This window comes from Myotis lucifugus, unplaced genomic scaffold (genome assembly GCF_000147115.1).
Source record: "Myotis lucifugus unplaced genomic scaffold, Myoluc2.0 scaffold_6, whole genome shotgun sequence".
NCBI lineage: Eukaryota > Metazoa > Chordata > Mammalia > Chiroptera > Vespertilionidae > Myotis > Myotis lucifugus.
Genome location: NW_005871054.1, coordinates 2,978,138 through 3,006,109, shown reverse-complemented (window position 1 = coordinate 3,006,109; position 27,972 = coordinate 2,978,138). Strand labels below are relative to the sequence as shown.

General features: G+C 35.4%; 1 protein-coding gene across 2 annotated transcripts in view; it reads right to left on the bottom strand.

Annotated features, from left to right (window-relative positions):
• USP34 (ubiquitin specific peptidase 34) overlaps nt 1–27,972 on the bottom strand; it is a 210,883-nt gene that overhangs the window by 7,457 nt on the left and 175,454 nt on the right. For both annotated transcript variants that reach the window (XM_014446966.1, XM_023746521.1), the window contains 13 exons: nt 26,628–26,676; nt 26,438–26,542; nt 26,295–26,339; nt 25,441–25,545; nt 23,954–24,101; nt 18,741–19,375; nt 16,797–16,954; nt 12,399–12,477; nt 10,116–10,242; nt 9,363–9,470; nt 8,096–8,200; nt 7,855–7,979; nt 6,736–6,859 (listed from right to left, as the gene is read on the bottom strand). In XM_014446966.1, the coding sequence (XP_014302452.1) occupies nt 6,736–6,859; nt 7,855–7,979; nt 8,096–8,200; nt 9,363–9,470; nt 10,116–10,242; nt 12,399–12,477; nt 16,797–16,954; nt 18,741–19,375; nt 23,954–24,101; nt 25,441–25,545; nt 26,295–26,339; nt 26,438–26,542; nt 26,628–26,676 (1,913 nt within the window). The remainder of the gene's footprint in view (nt 1–6,735; nt 6,860–7,854; nt 7,980–8,095; nt 8,201–9,362; nt 9,471–10,115; nt 10,243–12,398; nt 12,478–16,796; nt 16,955–18,740; nt 19,376–23,953; nt 24,102–25,440; nt 25,546–26,294; nt 26,340–26,437; nt 26,543–26,627; nt 26,677–27,972) is intronic.

Sequence of the window (27,972 nt, the reverse complement as noted above, 5' to 3'; positions counted from 1 at the left end):
CTTTTATCTAATATACATAAGCAAACAAGGGCATGTCATCAACTGTTGGAACAGAGTATCTATAACCCATATCCCAGCATCATAATTACCCATAAAAGTAGAGCAGGAGCTGGCAAACTGTGGCCCACATCCTGTTTTTGTATGGCCATGTAAGCTAAAATGAGTTTTCACATTTTTAAAGGAGTGTAATAAACAGGCAAACAAAGAATATGTGACAGAGACCACATACAGCCTGCAAATCTAAAATATTTAATATCCAGTCCTTTGCAGAAAGTTTGCCAACCCCTGAACTAAAGGCTGCACTGACATAAACCCTCTTATGGAAAGCAGACTGTAGAATTCAGTTTATATTTCTCTGGTCTTTATTCTCTTTGCTCTTTCAAAGTAAAACAATCTTTAATCCTATTTTCCATAACTACCAAAAAGCCAGCACTACCACAACAAACAAAACCCCCATGGAGGCCTTTTATAATCTAGGTAGCTTAAAGTGATATTCTGATACAAGTATCTTTATTTTACAAGTGAAGAAGAAAATAAACACATGCTGACATCTGTGCTAGGTATGTCAGATATTCACACTTTTCAATTTGGAGGCATTATTCTCATTTTTCTTCCCTTTTTTGGATGAGGACATTATGCTCAGAGAGATTATGTAATCTGCTCAGGTTCATCCCAAAAGCCAGTGAACGATACATTTGTGTCTACCCTAGATTTATCTGATTCTAAATCATGGGTTTGATGTAGTAGTTATGTATTTTTGTAATACAGTAAGATCCACACATATTAAATATAAACATTATTTTCCCTAGGCCGTGGTCGGCAAACTGGGGCTCGAGAGCCACACGCGGCTCTTTGGCCCCTTGAGTGTGGCTCTTCCTAAGCCTTAGGAGTACCCTAATTAAGTTAATAACAATGTACCTACCTATATAGTTTAAGTTTTTAAAATGTGGCTCTCAAAAGAAATTTCAATCGTTGTACTGTTGATATTTGGCTCTGTTGACTAATGAGTTTGCCGACCACTGCTAGGCCATCTTGTACACTGCACTCTGGAAACACACCCACGGTATGCTAAGGACCCTCTTCATAGTCCCACCTACTCCCTTTCCGAGTGGCACCTCCTTTGGAAGGAAGAGAGTTTCCATTTCTTCCTAGCATTTTCACAGAACACCGAGGATCAGGTGCATCTTGGCTCTGTGACTCACAGTAGACACCGATACCATCCTACTCCACACATTCCTCCGGTACCTCATGGGGAATCTTCACTTACTGGGCGGAAAGCACAGCGTGATGCAGTCACCCAAGTTCTTAGGCACACATCCAAGCTTTGTCTCAGTAAAACAGGACGGGCAGGCCTAAAACCTACTGGCTTCTATACACTTATATTTCTTCATCCCCCACGCACAAAGGAACTAATACACAAGAATAAAAAACTGTTGCAACATATCTTTTCTTCATCAGTAACACTTATACTGTAGCAGCTACTGGTGTGTTATGAAAAATCTTAAAACTGCTTTTGTAGGTAAAATGGTAGTTCAGATGATTGCTGTGAGGATAAAATATTTCATATGTATATTTATCAGTTAGGGTTACTCCTATCTGAATTATATGACGATTCTTTGTCTAGTTTTTATAGGAGTATTTATCATATCCCAGCATTATCTATGGGAAGTGATAGCTTCAGCCAATGGATGAAAGGCCCACAATTCAGTCTCAATGCTCCACTGTGAAACTGAATCACCAAGACCTCTTAGCCTAAGGCTATCACACATTTGATGCTTCTAATTCCCCTTGCTATGACTTCCAACCACTAAGTAACCTACTGTTGTCTATTTGGCTTCCCTTGTAGGTTACTGGAAAAATCTGCTGGTCCTACTACAGAATATTCAAATACCGGTGCCATTTTTTTTTCTATGTAAATCACCAAATTGCTATAGTAAGTAGAATTATAAATGTGTCTATTACATATAATTACCATGTATTAGTCTAGGATAAAGGGATTTATTTGCCTTTGGTGGACTAATAAATGCTGGCTCTGCCGAAACCGGTTTGGCTCAGTGGATAGAGTGTCGGCTTGCGGACTGAAAGGTCCCAGGTTCGATTCCGGTCAAGGGCATGTACCTGGGTTGCGGGCACATCCCCAGTGGGAGATGTGCAGGAGGCAGCTGATCGATGTTTCTCTCTCATCGATGTTTCTAACTATCTCTCTCCCTTCCTCTCTGTAAAAAATCAATAAAATATTAAAAAAAAAAAAAAAAAGGTTACTAACTTTAAAAAAAAATAAATGCTGGCTCTGATCTGCACTAAGTGATTGGCCCTGTTCTGAAGTACCTTTTCGGAAACAGCTAACCAGTTGCTTCTCTAATCAAATACCACCTTGACATCACAAAAAGGTAAAGCATGAACCAGTGCTGTGTTTTTTATGATTTGAAATTTTAACATGTTTACTTTTACCAACTATAACAATTTTTCAATTCTAGAGATTTGAAGATTATGGATTTTCTAGTAACGTCATAATTTTACTTTAAGAAAACCTATTTTTACTTCTGGCTATTAATGCATTAAGCAAACTTTCCAAAACCATGTTAAATAATAAAGGTGATAAATTCTTGTCTCTGAAGATTTAACTGAATGATGAAATCTAGGGATTTGTAATTAAGTTTAATTCTACTTGAGCATCTTGTTAATTTTGCATAAACTATATAGTATCTAAAAAATGGTATTAGAATTTGTAGTACCAGTTTTCTATGTTACTTTAAACTTTTTTTGTTTCCCAAATACAAAAACAACTCATGATCCTTACAAATAATTTAAACCTTTAAAGATATTCAACCTAGAAAATAAAAACACCCCATAATTTTATCCATATGCAATTAGAACATAATCCTCTATAGGTGTTAATTTTTTTTTTTTTTTTTTTTGCATATACTGAGGGATTTTTAAAATGAGAATGTATCAGCCCAGGCCAGCGTGGCTGTCGGTTAAGTGTCCTTCCATGTACTGAAAGGTCAGGCACAGGCCTCGGTTGCAGGTTCCATCCTGGTAGGGGGCATGCAGGCGGCAGCCCATTCACATTCCTCTCTTTCTTTCTCCCTCTTCCTTTCCCCCTCCCCCTCTTTCTTTCTACCTCTCCCCCCATTAACTCTCCCCCTCTCTATGGAAAAAAAATCAGTTTAAAAAATCTTTTAAAAAATTGGTTTCAAATGTCACATTCTGTCTGCATAGTTTTCCAATTTATTTTTTTCACATAATCCACAGTCAATTTTATCTTTTTATTTTAAAGGCTAGATAAGCTTTGGTTTACTTAACAAAGCTCCTATTAAGGGACATTGGATTGTTCCCAATTTTTACTTAGTACAAACTAAGTGAAAATAAACATCTTATGTATATTGTTGTACACACTTATGAGTGACTTTCTAGATCTAAGTTGATGCCAAATTGCCTCTCCAAACCGACCCCATTATAAGATCTTTTCCCCCCAAACATGCGTTTTATCTAAACTTTAACTCATAGTTGGAAAAAAGAGAAATTGTTATTTGCTTTCTTTCTTTATGAAGTTCGGACTACTTTTCATATGTACTGTGCATGTGGTTGGGTCACAACATGAGGAACTGTATTTAAAGAACCACTGGTCTAAGGCATGAAGCAGGTATTCAAGGCTTCCCACCTTCTCCCAGATGACTACATCAATACCACCCATTCACCATTGATCTGATGTGTCCTCGTATATCTTTATATTTGTTTTTGAGCCTTTTCCCCACTGTTCTGCCTGTGTATTTCCGTATCTGCATCACATGGTTTTAATCATTATAGTATATTTTTATTTAAGAAAGGGGGGAAAAAATAAACCCGTACTTGCTGTTTTTATGCAAAAAAGGGATAAACAAAAAGTGAATAAAAAGTGGTAGGAGGCTGTGAGTGCTATGATGTGTACCTGATATTGAATTGTGAACTACATATTTAGTAAATACTAAACAACAAAATTACTGTATCTTTAGTATTTAGAAATCAACAGTGCCAGTCCCTTTGTCAGAACTTTTCTAGCTAAACTCCGCTATAGTAAAGTATCAAAATACTGTGGGTTCAGACAGTTATTTCATATGGCAGTCAACAGCTTGTTCACCCTTCCTGAATTCTCTTCCCACTTCTGTCTCTCCTAACCCCATACCTGACTGTCCTCACTTCAAAAGTACTTCCACCCTCCCTTTGTTTATGATTTAGTACTTGCAACTCTATCCCCTGCAATTCTAATCTACAGTTATTACATAATTCCTTTTTATCCCCTAATAATCTTAAAATCTGCTCAGTTACCCATGTGAAAATTACCACAAAGACTTTAATTCAAAACTGGAAATGACTTGCAATCCAATATCAGTCTTGAGACAATCCCATCTATGGTTGGTCACAATATTCTGGCCCTTGGACCATCTAACCTCAAGACTCAAATGATTAAGAACACAACCAACTTAAACTTACCCTTTCCTCTCCTTGCTGTCAAATAAAATTTTTTGAAGAAATTATACAAATGAAAACTCAACTCTCTGCTTCCCATTACAGTAATTAATGTGGGCTTTGCTTTGTTCAAGCTCTTTCCTAGGTGCCTCTCCTGGAAATAATTATGTCAGCTGGAAAAAGGAGTTGCCTTCAAACACTGAGACATAATCTCTCCATTTATACGAGGCACAAGGAGAGCAATGTTTTTAGGTTTTTGTCTTACTTCATATCCAATTTCCTGCATTAAGTAAGATATAACATGAAAAATTTCTATCCTGCTCAATTTGTGAAGGCTTTGGTTTCTATCTAGAGCTGTGCTATTATTATTATTTTTTTTTAAGGCTAGTCAAGTGAAGCAGTGGGAGTGGAGAAGCAACAAAGAAATCTGTAACTGGCTGTGATCAATTAGTTGTAAGACATCAGCCAATGTGCTATTCTAATACAGTAGCCACCAGCCACATCCGGCTCTTTAAATTTAATTTGGTTAAAATAAAATAAAATAAAAAATCAGTTCCTTAATTACACTTCAAGTTCTCAACACTCACATATAACTAGTGGCTATCATATTATGCATGGTGATGCAATTGGAGAATATTTCCATCCTTGTAAAAAGTTCTATAGAATAATGCATATGTAGAGAACTAAATACCATGAGGCAGCTTAAACAGTGCTTCATGGTTTTAATAGTAATAAGAGTATAAAATATTATGAAAGCTGAGTCAGCTAATGTGGATGTCTAAGTGAGTTGTCCTTTTCCTCCCTCCTCCTGCATCCCTCCATATATAATTGTCCTTGAAAATGTATATTTGTGTTGATAAGAAACAGTTCCAAACAGGAAAGAACATTCAATTATTTGGTCAGAGCTGTTCAAGTAGCTAAAATAGCTCCTCACATAATTTTTGGTAAAAAACACATGAACACAATTACCAAGAACTTTTTTTAAGGTCAGCATCTTTATAAGTTCCCTCTTTATCTGGGAGCAAGGCTGTGTTACTAGAACTCTTGGATATTATCTTACATCTGATCACTACTGCTGCTGCTACATTTTAGCATTTTACCTAGTGCCACAACCCAACTGTGCAATCATAAAATGGCCAATCTGAGCATATCCTCATCCCTCCCACCACCATGTTGGCACCTCAGCTACATATATATTCAGCTAATGATAACAGGTGGAAGGAACAGCCTTTCAAATCTGAAGATGCTCTAATCACTTACCAATAAGATGGTTTTTCTGAAGAGGAATTATCCCTGACAGCTGTTACCACTTCCTTCTTCTTGGATAATGAAACCTAAAATAGGTTCACATCTTTTGCCCTACCTATAATGGATCAAAACCTTTTCCAAGAAAGGAAGAGGTTGTGATTGAGAAGGAACACAAGGGGACTTCTAGGGTGTGGTAACATTCTATTTCTTGACCTGCGTGATAATTCCATGAGTATTTTATTTCCCATGCTCTGAAATAAAACTACAAAACACTGGAGAGGATCCTGGACCATCCCTAAAGAAGCAAGACACACAGACCCTGGGAACTCTGGAGGTCCTGAGATAAGGGACATCTGATGAGGGCTACATGTCTTCCAAAAACTTATCAGCTAAAAAATGTCACCCAAAGGGAGCATTCTCTAACAGCTCTCAGGCACATCCTTGGAAAGACAATATTACTTATTAATTGGCATTTTCTTCCCCCTTAATAATTCACTGATGGTTTTGTTTTCTATTTCTCACATATTCCTTTTCAAATTTCCCTTTCTACTCACCTCTCTATTTTATGAGACTTACCTCCTAATTTACTCATATATGCACCTCTGCTTCACCCTAGCAAGCCCAGTCAGCTTGCTCTTGGTGTTACCAGCTCCAAAGCACAGCTGGCACTATAGATCTCAACTTACCCTCAAGATCAGGGCTGGGGAAATAAGCCTGTCTCCCTAAGCAGAACAGTTTTTGTTTTTAAATTCTGCTGGGCAGATGGAGGAGGACATGGGCTTCTACGTACAAAAGTGAGCAGCCCTACTCCACACTCCTGTATAGGCCAGCTGAAACTCTGGGCAGAACTATTCAATGGAAACCAGTAAGTTGGTGTTTTCTTAATAAAAATAAAAATGTTCCCAAGAATAATTAATATTTTTAAACATTAACTTTAAAAAATAAAAAAAGGATTGTCTCATTTTTTTCCTCCCCTTCCTGAATGGCTAAGGGCTTAAAATAATTCAGTGGAATTTACTGCTCATCTTTTATACTTACTCAGCTTAACTAATGTTTCAGTAAATTTTTCACAGTTGATTGCAACTCGGCATAATAGATGGATGAATTGATGATAAGAAAAGAAGTAGTCTAGCAGCATACGATCATAAACGTCATCTTTGCCCTGAAGGTTAAAGATGATAAAATGGTTGCACTTAAATTGTATAATAAATTAAAGAGCATATTTTGTGCAAATGTAATAAATTTAACTAAAAAGCTGATTAAATATTTAAAATCTATAAGAATCTAGTTTTAATTTCCAAGTTTCTATTAAGGTTATTAAGATCTTAATTGTCACAAGTTTATTTTCAGTGTGCAAATGCTGTCAATTAAAATTACCCATTATTTCTACATACTTTAATAAAGTAAAATTACTATAATATTTTAAAATGTGACACTTTAACTCTATAGACATATAATCAAGAAGAATTAAATTTTATTTTTGAAATAGATTCCAAATTATTTTTGTAATGGTTACTATAGGGTTAATTATTTTTATAGTTTATCTTATAAAAACTCAAGTATATTTAAGATACAAAGATAGTGGGCAAGGGAGAGTGTGAATGAAGTGGGGTGAAGAAAGGTAAGTGGGAAAATTGTTTAAAAAATATTCAAACTAAAACAAATTATCCTGTACCTTTTCTCCATAATTTAAAATTAGTATTATTTTTAGAATAAGCGTTAGAGGACAAAAGTCAAGACTACAAATGATGATAAATCTATCAATTGTGATACAAAGCTTAGGTCAAAGGATTATAATTAAAGGTAAGAGAAGTCATTGATTACATGGTGAATTTAAACAGTAGTAAGTACCTAACTTGACTTTCAGGTTTAGATATATATGACCCAGTTATAATTTGGCCTAGTAACAAACACTAATAAGGTTTTCCATTAAGGTATTTTTAAGGGGGGAAAAAAAACTTAATACTTGTGCTTATTGTTGATTTGCAAATATTAAACCAAAATTTCCGAGCACTATAAGGAAAAGTCCAAATGAGTCTAATCTTTTTAGGATCCACAAAATGGTCATTTAAGTCTAATATACTCTTAACTGCCAGAGGGGAAATTTCAAATTACTGTGTACTATAGAAACATGGTCTTCCTGGCATCCCAACATACCTTACTGGTTTCCACCATTGTGGGCAAGAGGCACATATTGAGTTCAGGGCGCGGAGGCCGAATATTGCTTTTCCCTCCTATTAGCTTGATATTTTCTCGACAAGGGAAATAAGGTCCAAGAGACACTAAGACATTAAAAGTGTACAATAAGAATAAATGGAAAAAATAAATCTCCACGTTTCAGTGTGCAGAAAGATTAAATGCCAACCATATTCAAGGACTGGGCTAGATGAATACATACTTGGTATGTTACTGTGATGGTAAGTACAATGGTTGTGTTGTAGAAATGGAACCAGAGTATGAAGAAAGTCATGGGGACTCAAAAGCACAAGTTCCTTGAGGACATCTGAAAATAAGAACACAATTTGGGTATTAAAAAACTGGAATATGTATACCTGTTACTTTCAAACTCACAAGCCCGTTTGGAGTGACTAGTTGCAGTGTGGCAGCTGGAAAGTTTTAATGGGTCTAAAACTGTTTTAGCTCCTGACACTGGGAGAAATCATGTCTGATGCTCAATCAAAACTGGATCAGCAGAGTTACTAACCACAAAAGGGCCATCATTTAGATACTAAAATTTAAAACTATTTATTTGTATATTATTTATTCAAGAGAAGCATCATGGAGAGTACACTGAGGGAAATATTTAATGCACATTATGTGTTTTCATTAAATCAACCAAAGAAACATATTAAAAAATGTAAGTAAGGTTCAAAGTTCTTCAGATATAAGGAATAATCCTTAATCTACTTTTAATGTTTCATAGTGCTGGCTGGACTGACTCTCATCTTCTAATCACATAAGTGTCAAGCTCATGACGACAGGCAACTGGGAGAGATTCTGGCAAGATTACCACCATGCGCCTCTCTCCTCTTGCTGGAGAGTCATAGGCCAGTAATTCCACAGACGGTCAGGCCAACGCCTGCTAAGACTGACTGCTACACATGACAGCCAGTTTGTTATTCATGTTATTTTGAAAAACTGTTATAAGCAGTTATAGTATCTAAAGACTTAAAGTGGCTTCTAAAGTAGTAAAAAATTCAGTATAAATTTAAAATGAGGGGGTCCTTTAACAGGCACAAATTATTTTATTATTAATATGCAATCAATAAAAAGGTAAAATACTTAGGAGTCTATGAACAACTACCAAGAAGTATCTTTAGGCAAAAGAGCTCACAGTGAAATAATCACCACAACCCTTTACAATGTCAATTCTACTTTGTAAACATTTGCATGATTCTATCTTGCTTCTATAGAATATTCAGAGCAAGAGATCTAGAGATAACCTAAGGTCAAAGAGCCCAGATATATTAAGTGACCAGCCCATGATCATAAATTATTGGCATGTTAAGAAATAAAATTCGATTTTCTTAAGACCTGTTGGCTATTGCAAGTTATACATACTGGTAAAAAGTACAAATGTCTTTCCAAACCCTACAGAACATCACATCTTACAGAAAAATAGTCCCACAAAAATGTTCTTTCACTAGGGTTTCTAAGTTACTTACCGATACAGGCATTTCTAAGTTCTGGAGGGCTATAGGAATTAAGAAGAGTTAACAGTTTATGGGCAAATTCAATTCGCTCTTGCCACTGGATTAATGCTTGTTTCACATCTGCAAATACAAAAACACACATAAATATGCCACTTGAGATCAAACCCCCTCAATTATTTTCTATATAAATTACAGAATACTAACACTAAGAAACTCATATTAATTACATAAACATCTTGGGTAAAAGCTATGACTGTTTTCATCCGATGGCTACTACTGTTAAACTTGCTAGATTTCTTAAAGCACAGATTTTAGTGATGAATATACCCTATTTTCTAGAAATTTATATGAAGTTCAGAGTTCACATTATCTTACAGGGACACAAGAGATATTTTTATAGTTATTTCTCTTGAAACTAAAATGATCTAATCTAAGCCATGAAGTTTCATGCTTAGAACCTTCACAAAATACTCATGTTGTTAGTGTGCTGGAAATGTTTTCCAGTCTCCTACATCTTGACACTTATAACATGCCTGACTATTTTGGGGGTAGACATAAAGAAAATAAGAGCACTTCAATCTTATATCAAGAGGTCATGATAAGCATTTCCTTATGACTAGCAACAGCCCCATCTTCTGTAACTGGAGATAAAAACAAATTCTCTGAAGCATGCAGTTTAAACGCCTTATTTTGTTCTTTAACAGTTGAACTAACAATAAAAACAAAGAAAAAAAAACAAAACAAAAAAGAGAGGAATAGCCAAACCTTTTCTCTGAAGATATGGACGTGTAGACTTCAATACCGAAAGGAATATTGACAGAAGTTCTACTAAGTCTCCAGTCACATGGCAAGCGGTGGCTTCATGATACATCATGTGCAGTGTGTTGAATGACTACAAGTAATTTAAAAAATGGAAAACTTCATTTCATTTTTACTTTATTGAGCCACAAAATTGTAGAGCTCATCCTAGACAGATGTTTTCAGGCTCAGACTATGTATATGCATACAAACACAAAGAAAATGTATATGTTTTTTATCTAAAAGTAAATTCTCTCATTCAGCTCTTTTAAAATATAAAACAGTCCTCACACTTCAGAGCCCTGATATTTTGTGTACACATTTTAGTGTGAAGAAATAATTTGTTTAATCTCTCTCTCTTCTCCTCCTCCCTTCCACTCTCTCAGATGGCAAGCCTTAGAGAGTATAAGGCAGCAGGCAACAACATGAAGATTAGGGAGAATAGCATGGCTTCTGAAGAAAGAAAATGGTGACATAGTTGTCAGCTATACTCAAGAGAAAGAGGTAAAAGAGCTCAAAAGGGTAGGAATTTATTTCATCACTAGTGGCCCGGTGCACAGATTTGTGCACATTAAAAGGAAATTAATTAGAAGAAATATTTTAATATCGCTATTCGCCCTTTCTCTATAATAGAAGTGTCAACCGAATTCACGATCGACAATGACAGAAACACATGTGCAATTGGCGCCAGCGAGAGCTTTACTTGTATCACGCATGCGTGAGTCAACTTAGCCTTTTATAGATGTAGAATAAACTTGCTTAATTAGACCTGCTTTCTGATTTAGCTAAACTTTTTCCAGCCTAGTGAAGCACTTCTCTTTCAGGTAATTGTCAGCAACACAGCAGTAAATATCAACACGAAGCAAATTATTATTGTAGATCACGCAGGGAGAATAAAGGGTGAAATATTTAACTGCAGCAGTGTTTGACTATATTCTGCGCAGTGAGAAAACCTGAAGTATTTTCAAGGTCCACCATTTCTTACTTCTTTTCAGTTGGGTCAAGTTTCTAAGCTTTCTAAATCTCCATTTTCTGGCTAATAAAAAGAAAATAGGATTCCACCGAGTCTCCTATCTACCTACTCCAGGACTTCTGTGAGGATCAAATGAGATGAGGCACAAACATTTGGTTACAGTGTAAAATGTTTCCACCAGGCTATAAAGCAAGTTGAGTTCCTGGGCTGAAAAAACTCCAAGGAGGATAGTCGTGAGGGAGAGGAAGCTGGGTGTTGCTATGTGACATCATTACCCGGATGGACACTTAGCATATCAGCCTTTTATATGTATAGGTACTGGCTTGTTAAATCTATTAACTCCTTTAACTATATTAGTTTAATTAAACCCTTAGATTTTTTTCCCCACTTCCTTTACACCAAAGCATCTTTTTTCTAATCCTCTCAAATCAGTTCAAAATTCATGGCCTAGAATCTGTGGCAGTACATAATCTGAACGATGTACTTGTGCGACACTTAACCTGTAGACTGTGAAGACAGGAACTCCAGTGCCTAGCACAAAGCCTGGCAGAGAAGACATTCAGATATCTGCTGAATAAAATTCTCACTACTGCTCTTCCATTTACCTTTTGTTTTAGCCAAACAGAAAAGTTGGCATTTCTCAAATACGACCAAAACTTTCTTGCCTCTGTGCCAATTAATTCCTTTATCATTCCAAGTCCAAATTCTTCAACGTAGTTTCAAACATGTTGTATTCCTATTCTGCCATACCATTTTCTGGAAAAAACCACCCTACATCCTAATCACATGGTACCCATGGCATATATCTTTCATCTTATCTCCATTAGTAGACTAAAGGTTATAGTGGACCTCTATGGCCTTAAAATCATCTCAAAGCAAGGATGTTCAAGAATTATGGGAAGAATGAATGGGTGATTTTAACCACCTGTCACAATCTCACTAGCTTTCTCTATTATGCTAATCTCAGTTTCTTAACGCTATCAAATAAGTGAGCTCTTGAGAAACTGTGCCTTTGAATAAAATGCATAAAACTAGTCTATTTCAAGTGGTTGTTCCAAATACAAACTGAGGGGGAAAGTATGGAATTACTATGGAAAAAGTAAATAGCACCCTAAAAATTGTGACCTAATTATTCTCTGAATATTAATTAGCATCTACTGATTGGTATAATTAAAATCTAAATACCTGTGAAACAGTCTACCATAAACTCTAAATATCCACAAAACAAGAAGTCTTGGTGAAAAAATTAAAATGAAATAAATCTACAAAATATTTACCTCAGTCATCAGGATCAACCCTCGATTAAATACAACAAGAAGCCTGTCTTCATCAGATTCTAATAATATTCTGAAGGCACTGGAAGAATACATAAAGTCTAATTTGAGAATTCTGAATCAGAATAGAACACTTTGCTCATTAAAAACACAAAACAAAACCAGAAGTATATTGTCATTTAGGCTCTCTACATTCCTACCTATAGAAAAGAGACTACTACAACTATTTCTTAGTAATTCAATAAAAGGAGATAATATTAAATACGAAACCCTCTAAGTAACTTACAGGAAAGTTATGTCTAACAGTATCTAGTCTGCTCTTAATTATCCACAATGGTAGAAGAGAGATGTAATAAGAATATTTTGAAAGTTTCAGTACAAAAAAATGCTCATTTTTATAATGGGTTTATCTTTGAGATTATGCTAAGTTCTGAACAATAATATATACTTCTATTATCAAATCACTCATTAGGTGGTAATTGGAAAAAAAGAGAAACATGATGGGAAAAACATTAAAAACATATGGTGGCCCTAGTCAGTTTGGCCCAGTGGAGAGAGCGTAGGCCTGCAGACTGAAGGGTCCCAGGTTTGATTCCAGTCGGGGTGCATGCGGGAGGCAACCAATTGATGTCTCTCTCACATCGATATTTCTCTCTCTCTCTTCTCCTCCTCCCTTCCACTCTCTCTAAAAATCAATGGAAAAATATCCTTGGTTGAGGATTAACAAAAAACAAACAAACAAAAACATACGGTGGCCTTAAAAATAATTTATATAATAATCAAAAGCAGTTATTATTCTTGTCAGCAGACCTAATTCCATTATTAGGTACTGAAAACTGCTGTTATATAGTATGACTGGAAATCCTTCCACTTTGACAAAATGTTTTCTTTACTTTTTCAAAAGAAAGAATTAAGAAAGCTCCAAATCTTTTATTGAAAATAAAAACTTTAAGTAGTAAATCTTGGGAAACCAATATATTCAAAATTAATGCCAACATTTTAAAAATTTCCTTTAAAGAGTCCTGGCGAAAGCATTTAGTGTATTAATAAAGATCCAAATTGAAAGTTTTCTGAAGAAGATAATGTGAAATAACTTTATCTTGGGTTAATAGCTTAAGATACTAGAGTGTTCAACACTATGAACAAACAAAAAAACAAACTCAGTTACATGTAACAGAATGGTAGCTACTAGACGTAAGGGGTGTAGGGGGAAAATGAAGAGGGTAATAAAGGTGACATGGTGACAGAAGGTGACTAGACTTTGGGTGGTGTGCACACAATAGAGTATACAAATGTATTATAAAGCTATACACATGAAATTTGTATGATGTTATTAACCAATGTTACCCCAATAAGTTTAATCTAAAAAAATTTAAGAAGTTATTACAGTATTCAAGAATGTACTGCCAAGAAATGTGCCTAATAAGGACATAACCTCCAAGTCTTATTGTAATACTAGTAGCCCGGTGCATGAAATTTGTGCACATTGAAAGGGAATTAATTAGAGGAACGTAATTTGGACTCACTATCCAATATCAATAATATGTGAGCATGAGGCAGTCCGCGTTTCTGAAATTCAATGACGTGAATTTTAGCTATTACTTTGCCAAATAAATGGAATTTACAGATATCATTTAAAAGAGCATTCAGCTTCATATTAAAAACTTTGGCTACCAAGTCAGGTCTGTTTTCAACTTTTTGCCAGCATTGTAAATTGTTTGCAATATCTGCCCATTTGGGGTTGCATGTCATGGTTATGAATAAATTGGGCATGCCATACCTCGTTACAATTGCCATAGCATCCTGATATCGCTGCTGCATATTTCTGGGACTACCCTCAGAACATGATGGAAGTATTATCATTTTACCAATCGGCACATTGTCCTTTTCAGATCTAGATTTGAGATAATCCATCAAACCATTATATTTTTCAACTCTCAACTTAGATTGGTTTGCTTTGATGAAATTTATCTGATTGGCCTCCATTTTTTAATACGAATCCATGATAAACTGTTGAGTTAATTTTCCTGCATTTAAATAGGATTGAACGTGTCCCGCACAGAGAGATGAAATCCATAATATTGCATTTGTGTGACTCGTGTCCTTACATTTTGTCTAGTATTATAGTCGATTACACTGTTGTCTCTGAGTCTTAATGCAATATCTGTTCCCCAGCCTTGTTCACCATGTGGAAAAAGAATAAGATATGTCATTGCATCTAATGTAGGAAACAGGATATTGATTTGTTTCATTTTAGTGGCATTTGGATTATTGGGATCTAGTTTACAATTAATGAGCAAGTCCCTTTCAAAAGGAGGTTCTCCATCTTCATTCTGAATATGACAGCAACCTCAGTTACACGGGGAGAATTATATCTACCTGGGTCACTGTTGCAATCGTATTTAATCGCCATTGTTACCTCTGTGGGAGCAATACCTTTTGTTGCTGCTTCAGATTGGGCTTCCTTTTCTACCTCATGTAGCATCTTGTACGATTTTGTTAATTCATTTATTTCATGCATGAGGTTGTTGATGTTGATCATGAGTCTTTCTGAGCAGCCCTGGTTTTCTGGCATTGCTAATCTTTTACTTGTATCTTTGGCTGTATCCAAAATATAGAGTTGAGCAAACTTCCGACAAACACCATCCGAAGGATGTAAAGTTCCAGTACAGTGATAAACTTGTCCGTGTATTCTAAAATAGTATGGCCCATATCCTGATGGCGATGCAATATTTGCACCCATGGAAGCAAAAGCAAAAGAACTATTTATGGAACGAATATTTTCCATGAAATTTTTACTGTCAGAATAGTTTGTCATTAATCTTTTTAAATATGCCGGGTAATCTGGAAAATGTATATCATTTGGACAGACTTTCTCTTTGCTACAACATTGAATAAATTTCCCATCGGATGGTTTTTCATCCGAGAAATTGAGTGATAGGCAAAATTCACATTGAACAGTCATTCCACCACAACTATGTTTGAGGATTACATCCTCATGTACTCCATTTTCGCTGAGAAGGCAGTTCCTACCGGTATTGGTAGTACTTGTTGATGACTGTTCCCTCAACATATTCTGTTGTCGCCACCGCCTTCTTTCAACTTCAAAGGCACATTGGTCTGTAGACATTTTCTGTCGATAACACTGGTGTTTTTCAGCATCAGAGCAATGTTTTTCCAGTAGCTGGTGTTCAGATACATCCTGCTGCAGGAGTTGCCTTCTTTCAAGATCAGATGCACGCTGCTCTGCGGACACTTTCTGTCGATAACGCCAGCATCTTTCGGCTGCAGAGCTACGTTGTATCAACCGCTGTTCTTTAGACATAGTCCCACCTCTCTATGGTCAAGGTCTGAGATGCAGGTGAATGAGAGTCCTGGCTATCAGGCCGCTGAGAGCTGTCTGACCAATGGCTGATTCTGTGGGGGTGGGACTTCCTCCTCCCTGCTGTCAGTTTCCACAGCTGTGATGAGGAAGCTGGGGTGACAGAGGGAGCAGCGCCCTCCAAGTCACCCTCTCGCTCTGCTCTATGTCCAGCAGTCTCCTGCTCTGCCAAGTCCTCCAAACCTCCTGCTCTCTGCTGCCGGCAAGGTCCTGGGAGTCCTCGGGCGTGGCTAGGCACGGGTGGCCGCACCTCCCTGACCAGTGAAAGTCCCAGGAGCCTGCGGGCATCGCTATGGCCTCACCTCCCGGGGCCGGCGAAAGTCCTAGGAGCCCACAGCCACGGCTGCTGTCACCTCCTGGGGCTCTTGATACCTGCATATGCAAATTAACCACCATCTTTGTCAGATAATTTGCATAGTCACTTGGATTGGATGGTGGGCGAGGCTTCAGCATAGTGGAGGGACAGCTAATTTGCATGTTTCTTTTATTATATAGGATATAGATGCATTTTTAAGAAATTAACCTGGATTTTAATTTGCTCTGATTAATTATAAAGATCATGATTTGTTATTTTCCTAATTCCTAGTTAAAAAAGATAGGGCTAAACAAATGAAAAACATATTAACAGTGAGACTCATTCAAAGATGAGAAAAGCTATTTCTGGAGGCCTCTAGAACAGAACTGTTCAAGCATAATTTGGATGACTGCCAGAGAGAAGGGAAGTGTGTCAAGCTTTAAGTAGAACACTGTCTATTAAGGTTCCTTTCGACCTTAAGATTCTATCATTTTGACAAAACACAGACAATCTAAAACCAAACAAAAACAAAACCTGCTCAAAAGTAGCTCATCAGCTTTCAAAATATAAATTCTTCATGGTGACTAAACACATAAATGCTTCCCCCAATAACCTTACAGAGTTGGTAAACATTTAGTTATAACTTAAATTGTCAGAAGTATGGTCCCCACCATCTCAGTTGGAAAAACAAAAACAAAAAACCCCCCACAAACCATCTTTATACCTTATTAAAGTAGTCCAGCAGGAGCGGCCATCTAAGCAACGCAAGTAACAACTTATGGTTGTTTTCTTAAACTGTTTAATATCTTCTAATTCTTCATCTCTCATATCTGGCCTCTGAGCTATAAACAGCTGCATCAGGTTAAATAGTTCTTCCACTGCCTAAAAAGAGCAAATAAACATCACGGTGATCTTTTAACCCTACAACGTTTTAGAATGTGTGCTTCTCATTCTAGATGTTATACTCATTAGCCAGCTCTTACAATTACACAAATGAGTTCAGTTACAGTACCATTCAAGAATGGTTATAAAATTAGCAATGAATTCTATTTTTAAAATTTCATATATAATTTATTTAGTGCAAATCTCAAAATATAATTTTAGGAAGATTAAAAACTGCAAGTTAAGATAGTTCATTTTTAGTCTTAATACTGTTTCAAGACCAGGTTTTGTAACTTCAAATGTGCATTCAGAGACATGCTACAACAAACCTTTACCACCTTTTCTTTAGTAAGTGAGATATTATCACTTTGTCACAAGAATTTTACATCCCTCAATTAAGACTGTTTCTGAGAAAACCCTTTGGTGCCAACATTTGGAATGATCTTTCTTGACTGATGGATGCTCAGGTCAAGTTACCTGGCAAAAATTGATTTAAGCACCATTTTCATTAAAGTCTCTAATAGATAAGTTCTACAATAAAAACTGTTACATTTCACTGATGTCAAGGGCAAAAAAAACATTAGGGGATATTCTCATGCAGCACTCTTCAGAGGTATATTTAACTATGGACATGTTAAGTAATGAAATCAAGTATTATTTATATGAATGTGATAGAAAAAAATGGATTCACTCTTAATAAATCTTATCCTAACTCCTAAGTCAGGCAGACTCTCTCATTCTTTTCCTTATGTATTCTTATTGCCTTGGTTTTGAATGTGTTTTTCTTTTTTTGTACTGAATACAATCACTTTATTATAGGCATTCTAACTTTCTTCACTGGAAATTAGGTTCTTTCAAGGTGAGAAATTATAAACAATTCACTACATTATGTCTAAAGAACTGTTAAGGTCCTTTTTTTCAACAGGAAAAAAGAAGTATAGTACATAACTCAAGGATACCAATCCTTAAAATACCCTTCATTGTATTTTTTGATTAACTCTTAAATGTTGAATGTCTTGAAAAATGTCTACTCTCCACTCCCACCATTTCCTATTTAGCAAACAACTTCTCATATTAGCAATTTGTGGCCTCTGAGTTCACAATAGCCTTAAAAAAGGTTTCTGCACTCCCCTTCCAAACGCCTTCCCAGACTTATACCCTCTTGGTATAATTTCAATTGACAACAGAGAATAAGAGATGACAATGAAAAGAAATATCCAGGAATGACAGCCTTATATGGGGATGGGGGGGGGGGGGTGTAGATGTAATATCAAACCTACAAATAGTCTGCAGAGAAAAAAAAATCCTATTTACATTGAATATATTTGTATTCTGATAGAACATTTAACCATTTCATTCACTTCAATGTAGTTTGAGAAAAAAATATTAGTGAATACTACAGCAAAGATAAAAATATTATTTAGCTCACAACTTAGCTTAGCATATACCTTGATAATAAATATCAAAATAAAAATATTCACTTCATTAAAACTGTACCATAAAGCTAACTTTTTTTCATTAGGTACATATGAAAGATATATTTACAAAACCATAAATTCCATTAGAGAAAATTTCATTATCAACCCAAGAAAAACTATCCATACACTTATAAATTTTATAACCATACAGCATTTTATGTTTTCAAGAAAACAAATATATGTTAAGTCTTTAAGAAAGAATAAAGTTAGACCACACTCCCATATTTTCTCACCATGTCCCAAAAGGGGAAAAACAGGTATTTCCAATCAATTTGAGGATACAGATATGAGTTATCAATTTTACTCACTCCAGGGTATTGGCTGGCATGGGGTGTGAGATTCTTAAAGGCCCACTGGATGTTCTGGTGAGAAGCCAGTTGTCGTGTAAATGTAGGAGACTGCTCACAGCAGAGCCTCAGAATGCCATAGTAGGCAGGCAGCATCCCACGGTTAAAAAGCACCACATCCTGATCATCATGGTCAGCAAGGATGTAATTGAAGGCAATGTTCTTGGTTACCACTGGGTTCTGAACAATAAGGCGGATATTCTCTGGACAGTCAGCACACACATTGTACCAAAATGAAAGCAAAGCCTGTTTATTGTGATTTGTAGCTATTGCTGGCTCAGAAAGTTTAGGCTGGAAAAGGTTCCACAAATCCATGAAGTATGTGGAAAACATCAGCTTCTCAGTTTTGGAAATTAAACAGTAAGTCATAAAGCTAAAATAGGGCACTAGCTTTGTAGTGCCATGAACAGCAGCATCAACATAAAGTTTGGCTCTTGACAGCAAACCAAGGAGCACGTTGTAGACCTGATGTAGGACTACTGTTGTGTCTGGACTGAGTGGAAGGTCACGGGTTGGGATGTGCAAAGACCTTGTTGACCGGAACATCTGGCGGAATGAATTGCTTGGTATAAGGGACACCAGAAGATAAGCTGCAGCTATAAATGTAAAAAAAAAACACCTGTCAGATAGGTCCTTACAAGATATAAAAAATAAACTGAAGAGTAGTCATTAAACACAAAGCCACTCTTCCCTTTAAAAATTAAAGTGAATACAATTTAAGGGACATGAACATCTCTTTTAATATCTTTCTGCTCTATCATTAGTCACAGAAAAAGATCCCAAGGAATGACGTAGACTGACATCTTCCATTCTGTCACTGTTCTTTTTTAAGTAGAGACAATAATCACATTAGCAAAAATAGCTTTAAACCTCTTTCGTTTAGCTTTCCCAAGATGTAGAGTTTTCCCAGTTATTTTATCATTTCATTTCTTCTCAGGAAATAATATGGTTTAATAGAAAGAACACAATATTTGGAACCAGAAGACCTATATAAGGCTGATAAACATGGTCAAATCATTTGTTTTAGGGTCTTAGTTTCATTCTTTACAAAGTAATAGTAAATTCTTTTGTAATAATTTATAGGTAAAGGTAAAATTTACTTACATTATAAAGACAGAATGAGATTTAAAAGTCCTTTGTAATACGTAAGATCATATATATGCCAATTTTAGAACATTAACTTTAAAAATCTTATTTAAAAGTCTTCTAGGCTAATCTTGCACACAAAGAATCTCTCCTTCAACATACCTGAAAAATCTTAAGTCTATGCTATAATTCTGAGAGGTTAATGACTCATTAGTTGAGTCCATATGTAAAAGCAGTTACTATGAGCAAGGAAATGAGCTACGTACTTTATAAATATTATCTATTTAATCCTCACAACCACCTTGGAGGTAGGTACATATGAAAGACATATTGCATTGGAAACTCTGAATCTTGGAAAAGCAAAGACCAAGGCCACACAGATAAAGAGGTGAAGCCCATAATCAGCCTTGGGAAACGATGATTATGATAATGGTAAAACAATAACAAGAATTGCTAACATTTATTGAATGTTTACTATTTAACATCATAAGTTTATATAGCAGGCACTACTTTTGTTATCCCTACTTTCACTGAGACTTAAAATAGTAAGACTACCCCTTATAACACAGATAGGTGGCACAACTGGAATTCAAATCCAGGTCAGTCTCATGAGCTCCTAACATTCACTACAGAGCCTCCTCAAGGCTTCTAATGACTTAGTTTAACTCTACTTTTAATACACCTATTAAATTCTGTCTCCCACTATTTTACCAATAATTTGATAATTTCCATTGTACTGTCAAAGCAAAAAAAGTCAGTATATCTAAAATTAACTGTAATCTAGTTTATAGATTATAAATTAAAATTTACTTCTGCACAATACTCCATTTCTATGTATTTTTTCACCGATATTATCAGTAGTCTATTATCAGTATGGCTCAATTTGATATGTGCTTCAAATATAAAAAGTTGGCATATAAGTATCATTCTGATAAATTTTTGTATAAAACTGCAACTAAGAAAAGTCATGATTAAAAAAACACACACCTTAAGTCAGTTAAACTTAGAGCAAATCTACTTCCATTTCTATATGGCAACTCTTCAACTACTTTAAGGCACCTATCGTGTCTCAATTTTTCTTCCTTAGACTAAACATTCTCAGTCATTCCTTAAAGTTATTCTGTAAGATTTAAAAGTAGTTCTCTATAATCTTTCGTTTATACATGTTACTCTAATTCTTATTCTAAGTTATATTCATTCTATTCAAATACTTGGGCCCTTTTTTCAAGTTATATAAAAAATACTTTTTGATATTACTACAATCTCCACCACAATACTTAAAAAAAAATGATGCATTATAACAATTTATTTCCTAACTGAACATCCAGCTTTAAATTTTTCACAACTATAAATAATGTGGTTGGATATCCATATATTAGATGACTTACTTATACTGGAATCCTGAAATGATATTACTGAGTTAAAAAGGAAAAAGATTTTAAGGATCTCATCACATACTGTTAAGTTGCCTTTCATAAGGGCAATATTAACTTAGAATGAAACTGCCATGCATGAGAATGCCGTTTCCTAAGCACTGTCGTGAATATTAGGTGTAATGGCTAGCTAAAAATCTTTTTTGGGCAGTGGAGGGACACGAATGCCAACCGGCATATGTGTCAGCTCTTACAAATATCCCATTACTGTGGGGTTACCTAAATTGGCAAGAAAAGCAAGCTTATAAGCAGAGAACCAATGCCAATCCATGTCTACCCATGATGAAAGGTGTTTTTTCCAAATATTTTATTTTAGAATAGGTAGAACAGACAATCTCCATACACTGCCTCCCCATTTCCTCTATTGTTAATAGCTATTATTACTAAGGAACACTTGTCGTGACTAAAGGAACCAACACTGGCACATAACTGTCACACTTTAGATTTCAATAGTTTTGCCCTAATGTTCTTTTTTTCTGGTTCTAGGATACAGTACATTTAATTATCATGTCTTCTTAAGCAACTTTTGGCTGTGACAGTTTCTCTGACTTCCCGTGCATTTGGTGACCTTGCTAGTTTTGAGGTCAGGTGTTTTTTTTTAACCTATTGTACACCATAAGCGTCTGTAGACGCAAGTGGCGGACCTTCCCCACACACCATGTGCATCTAAAAAAAAATGTTTTCCCTAAGTGGCAGCCCTGACCAACTTTAAAATCATTTTTCGTGAGAATTTTCAGCTGAAAATATTCAAGAACACCCGAATTGTGAGTAATATATTTATTTTTATAATATTCATTACAAATTGACTTTTTAAAATTAAATTCAAAATATCGTGGCATGTGGGGATGTTTCCATTTTGGATGTGTGGCAGTTACCTGGTTAAAAAACATTTTTATTGATTTCAGAGAGAGGAGGAAGAGGGAGAGAGGGATAGAAACATCAATGATGAGAATCACTGATTGGCTGTCTCCTGCATGACCCCTACTGGGGATCAAGCCAGTGACCTCCTGGTTCATGGGTCAACGTTCAACCATTGAGCCATGCTGGCTGTGTGAGGTCAGATATTTTTGTAGAATAACCCTGAAATTGGGTTTATCTGATGTTTATCATATTTAGACTCAGGTTATTGGTTTTTGGGAAGAAGACCACACTGTGCCACACACACAGGTACAGTAACTGTTGCATTACATTATATCAAGGGTACATGCTATAATATAAATGTAACTCTTCAGTGATGATGTTAACCTTAATCACCTGGCTCAGTTAATATTTGTCAAGTTTCTTTACTTCATTATTTCCTCCATCCCCCAAACTCTACTTTTTGAAAACAAGGCACTAAGCTCACAAAAGGGGTGGGGAGATATACTCCACCTCCTTGGGGACATAAATTATCTGAAATTCTGGTTGGGAGATCTGTCTCTTCTCCATTTATCCATTTATTCATTCAATTAGTCATTTATTTTTATCAGTATGGACTCATGATTATTTATTTTATACTTTGGGTCACAATCTAGCGCTATGTATTATTTACTTTTTTTACTCAAATTGTTCCAGCTTTGGTCATTGGGAGCTCTTTCCGGTTGGTTCTATGTCCCTTTGATATATCCCCATCACTTTGGCTTTTGAGTACTTCTTTACTTTCTGGATCTACAAGATGCTGCAGATTCATTTTGTATGTTCCCAGACACAGTCCTAGAATCAGCCATTTCTCCAAGGAACTGTGATTCCTTTCATTGAAGAATGAAAAAGAGATCTGGGTATTCGATGTGCTTGTTGCTACTGGAGTGTCATTGATTCCAGGCCCTCTCAGTAGACAGCTAACAAATGATTTTAATGATTGAAAATTTTTAAAATATTAACTACTTTGATTTTTATTTCTTTGAACACTATCATGAGAACATAATCTAAGTTTACCAGCAATTTTCTATTCTGTGAAACATCTATATTTTGTATTTGTCCTTCTGTCTTCCAAGATCTTTGTTTATTCTCCTCCAGCATGTGTATAATAAAGATGTTTATCATTTAATGCCCATAATTTCAGTGAATATTTTGCCTCAGTTTGTTTTATGTCTTTATTACTACTTTATTTTTAGGCTTCATTTTTATTTTTATTTATTATTTATAATTTATTTTTAGAGAGAGTAGAAGAGAGAGGGAAAAACAAAAACATCGATGTGAGAGAAATACATTGACTGGTTGCCTCCTTCACGGGCCGAGGAGGAGCCTGCAACAGAGGTATTGAACCTGGGACCCTTCAGTTCATAGGCCAACACTCTATCCACTGAGCCAAACCGGCTAGGGCTATTTTTAGCCTTCTTAAATTGCTTTTAAGATAGAATTATGACCCTTTACTCTATTTACTAATGCTAATCATGCTTTGTCACTCTATCAAGCAAGGAAACAAAAATGGCTTATGGTGATGTCACCTAAGAAAGGACATACTTTTCTATCCTTAAAAAACCAAAACCACTATAGATATTTGTAAAACATTGGTACAGGTTTCCAAATATTAATATAACTTTGGCTTTTTAAAAAAATAATACCTTTAAGAGCATTTGAATTATACAACAATGGGCATATTGTAGTCACCTTACAACAAAACAAAGAAAGAAAACTTGAACAAATGGTTTGTTAAATTCTGAATATTTGACTTACAAGTCCTGACTCTAGGGTAATTGTGAGCCAAAAGAAACCTCTCGACCCAGTTTTCCATATTCTGTAGGACCCAGCTGTGTGCCAGTTTATTTCGGGGTGTCTGCACTGCCAACCAATCCAGACATTGAGAAGGATTATATTCAATTACCTAGAAATAAAACAGACAAGAACAGAATATAAAGCCAATTGAATGAGCAGTAACTTTTTAACTTACTTTTGGTATATGCCATTAAACACTTAACCAAAATAGTTTTATGAAAACTAGATCCTAAAAAAAGTTTCAACCATGCGTTTTCCCATTTTTAAAGCTACTTTACTCTTAGCAACAGAAAATGTTCAGAAACATTTGTCTTTAGATTACAAAATAAAATTAAAATAACCAAGGACTCTAAAATAAGACCAATAAGAGAAACCAATGACACATTAACCAAGGATTCTAAGATGAGACCAATAAGAAAAGCCAATTATTTTTAGGTCTTTAGTTTGCAAATTAACTTAAAAGTGCTTTTAATTCTTTAAAGTTTCTCATCTTTACTTTTCCTATTGTTTGCCCAATCTGTTTCTATACGTGAGAATGAAAACCAGCTCACTGCACCTCTGAGGAGTTTTTTTTTTTTCAAGGGGAAATAGAATTTTAGGGATCTAGAGTAGGGGTTGGAAAACTATGACTCCTGGGCCAAATTCTGTAGTTTGCCTATTTGCTAAGTATTTTTTTTAAAAACTTTTTTTTAAATGGGAACTCTTTTTTTTTTTAATTTTTTTTTTTTTATTGATTTCAGAGAGGAAGGGAGAGGGAGAGAGAGATAAAAACATCAATGAGAGAGAATCATTGATCGGCTGCCTCCTGCACGCCCCCTACTGGAGATCGAGCCCACAACCTGGGCATGTGCCCTTGACCGGAATCGAACCCGGGACCTTTCAGTCCGCAGGCCGACACTCTATCCACTGAGCCAAACCAGCTAGGGCTGTTTGCTAAGTATTTATGGGAACACAGCCATACCCTCATTTATTTATTTTTCATGGCTGTTTATTTAAAAATACTTAAAAAAAAAATTTTTTTTTATTGATTTCAGAGAGGAAGGGAGATGGAGAGAAACATGGATGCGAGAACTAAACATTTACCAGCTGTCTCCTGTATGCCCCCTACCAGGATCGAGCCTGCAACCCGGAATCAAACTGGTAACCTTCTGGTGCACGGGATGACGCCCAACCAACTGAGCCATACCTTGTTTTTTTGAGAGTAGGGAAATGAGAACCGTGGATTGGCTGAAGGCTGTTCTCTTTAAACATCTGGGAGACTTGCCCAAAACTCTTTTCCCCCAGACTTTCTGACTAGAGTGTGTCTCTTCTTTCCTCAACCTAGGACTTACTAAACCCATTTTGGAATTCTAAGTAAGAAGAAACTGGTACTTAACATGCTAGTGACTGTATTCAACAAATAAAATCTTCAGAAAAATAAATACTGAGACATTTGCTATAAGATTTACCTCCCATATCCTCTGCAGAATGTAAGATGCAAAGGGAGGCATTCCTGGAGGTCCACCAGCAAACTCCATTAGCATAGTCAATAATTTAAAGAAAGGATTAGCTGCCTGTAAGAGACATACAAGACTGTATTTATATCTATTTTAAACCATCTCTATCAGCAAAAAATAAACATGTATAATTCTTGTATACATCACACTTAAATATGCTGCATTATATTTGCAGAGCAGAGTACCTCCTGCATATGAATTTGAACTATCATAAAAATCAGCTGGAATACAAAGTCAGTTGCATGGGAGCCACATGTAACAGAAAACATGTTTTTACTGGATGTTAATTTGGGGGAAAAAAAATCAAAACTCTTGTTAAATGAGACAACCATGTTTGTAGAATAATTTAGATTAAAAGTTTGTTGCAGCAAATTTTGACCTGATATAATCTGTATTAATATTTGACATGTATTATCAAAGTAGCTGTGACATTTCCATTTTACAAAGGTAGTTTTGTACAATACTGTATTCCATTTTTTTTATATATTTCCCACCTATCCAGTCATCTGATTAGTATATATTTTTCTCTTGGGCCCAATTATATGCTTAAAACCAAACAACATTCAAGCTTAGGCAGGCCACTGATATGTTGAACTTATATGTAAAATTTATGTTTAATTGAGAAAATTACATTTGTGATAAGACACAAAGAACTAACTCCATTTATTCAAGTTATATACTTAAAAATAGGTTTATTATGGGGAAATGAGTAATTTTTTTTCAAGGACAATTACAATGGTTCATTTGAAAGCACTGTCAATACTGGTAGTAGTTTTAAAAACATGATTTAATAAATTTCTACATACCTCAGGAGTCAGTTTTGCTATTGATGTGAAAAGCATAGATACAATCTAAAACAGAAAAAGGAAAATTTCAGAATATTCTTTTAAAAATTATCAAAAAACTTTAATACTTTAAAGTTAAAACTTGAAGCTTTCTCAGCACTTACATGTTCTGCAAGTCGATTATTGTATCGACACAGGCTGAAAATCAGATTACAAGTTTGTCTTATATTGATGCCATCACGAATATGTTGAAACAAGAAGGGAAATCCCTGTTAAAAACAAAAGGTGTTCATTTAGGAACTGTTATTATTATTTTTGTGATTATCAAATGGTCTAACATAGAGTAGGTAATACCTTTCCTCCTGTTAATGCTGCCATGTCAGTCTGTGATAATGTCAAATGCCTAAAAGAAAACATTAGTAGAAATAAGTTTTTCTTCCCTCTGTACTACTTTATAGCTATCTGCATCATGACACACATCAAAATTGTCAATCCAATTATAACCATACCAACTGACCATCATAAAATGATCCTGAACTATCTGCTAGCTAGACTTTTTTGCTAGACATATTTTGTTATTATTTATTTATTTACATATATTTTTATTGATTTCAGAGAGGAAGGGAGAGGGAGAGAGAGATACAGACATCAATGATGAGAGAGATTCATTGATTGGCTGCCTCCTACACGCCCCCCACTGGGTATTGAGCACAACCAGGGCATGTGCCCTTGGCTGGAATCGAACCCAGGACCCTTCAGTCCGAAGGCCGACGCTCTATCCACTGAGCCAAACCAACTAGGGTTGCTAGACATATTTTAGACAATTTTTCAAGAATCCAAAATTGGTATACTACAGCTCAAATCTAATTTATTTCCATTTAATTAATTTAATATTTTGTGACACTTAGAGAGCTTTTCCTGAAATGAGAACCTTTAAAACAAAACAAACTTATAAGAAATACTTGAAAGTTTCATTTCCCAGTTGAAAAATAGTGCATATTTTTTGAAATTTACTATAAAAAATTTAGTACAAAAATAAAAAGAACAGTGTAAGTATCCTATCATTCAGCTTCTAATTATCAATTCATGACCAGTCTGGTTTCGTTTGTACCTCCTACTCACTCAATATAGACTATTTTGAAGCAATTCCAGTATTTTAATTTAATCCATAAATCTCAATACATATTGCTAACAGATAAATTTAAAATACAGAACCACACTTACATTATTTACACCCAAAATCCATCAACAATTCCTTTCTATTGTACAATACGCAGTGTACAATTTCCTCAAGTTTCTAACAAAAAAACCTCTTACACTTAATTTGTTTAAATCAGGATCCAAATAAAACCCTCTGTTGCTATTGGATGAAATTATCTTTTAAATCTCTTTTAGACTACTGGTCTCCCCTCTGATTTCGTTTTTTATCTTGCAATTTATCTGCTAAAGAAAGCAGGTGGTTTGTCCTATAGAATTTCCCACATTTCCATCTTGCTGATTGTACCCTGTGGTGGTATTTTATACATGTTATTCTCTGTGCCCATATTTCCTGTAAACTGGTAGGTAGATAGAGACTTGATCAAATCAAATCTTGATCAATTCTTGACTTTTTAACCAAGAATACTTCAGTGATACTATGGATTTCATCAGGAGGTACACAATTAAAAGTTGTCTTTCTTTTTGGTAATGTTTTTAGTCA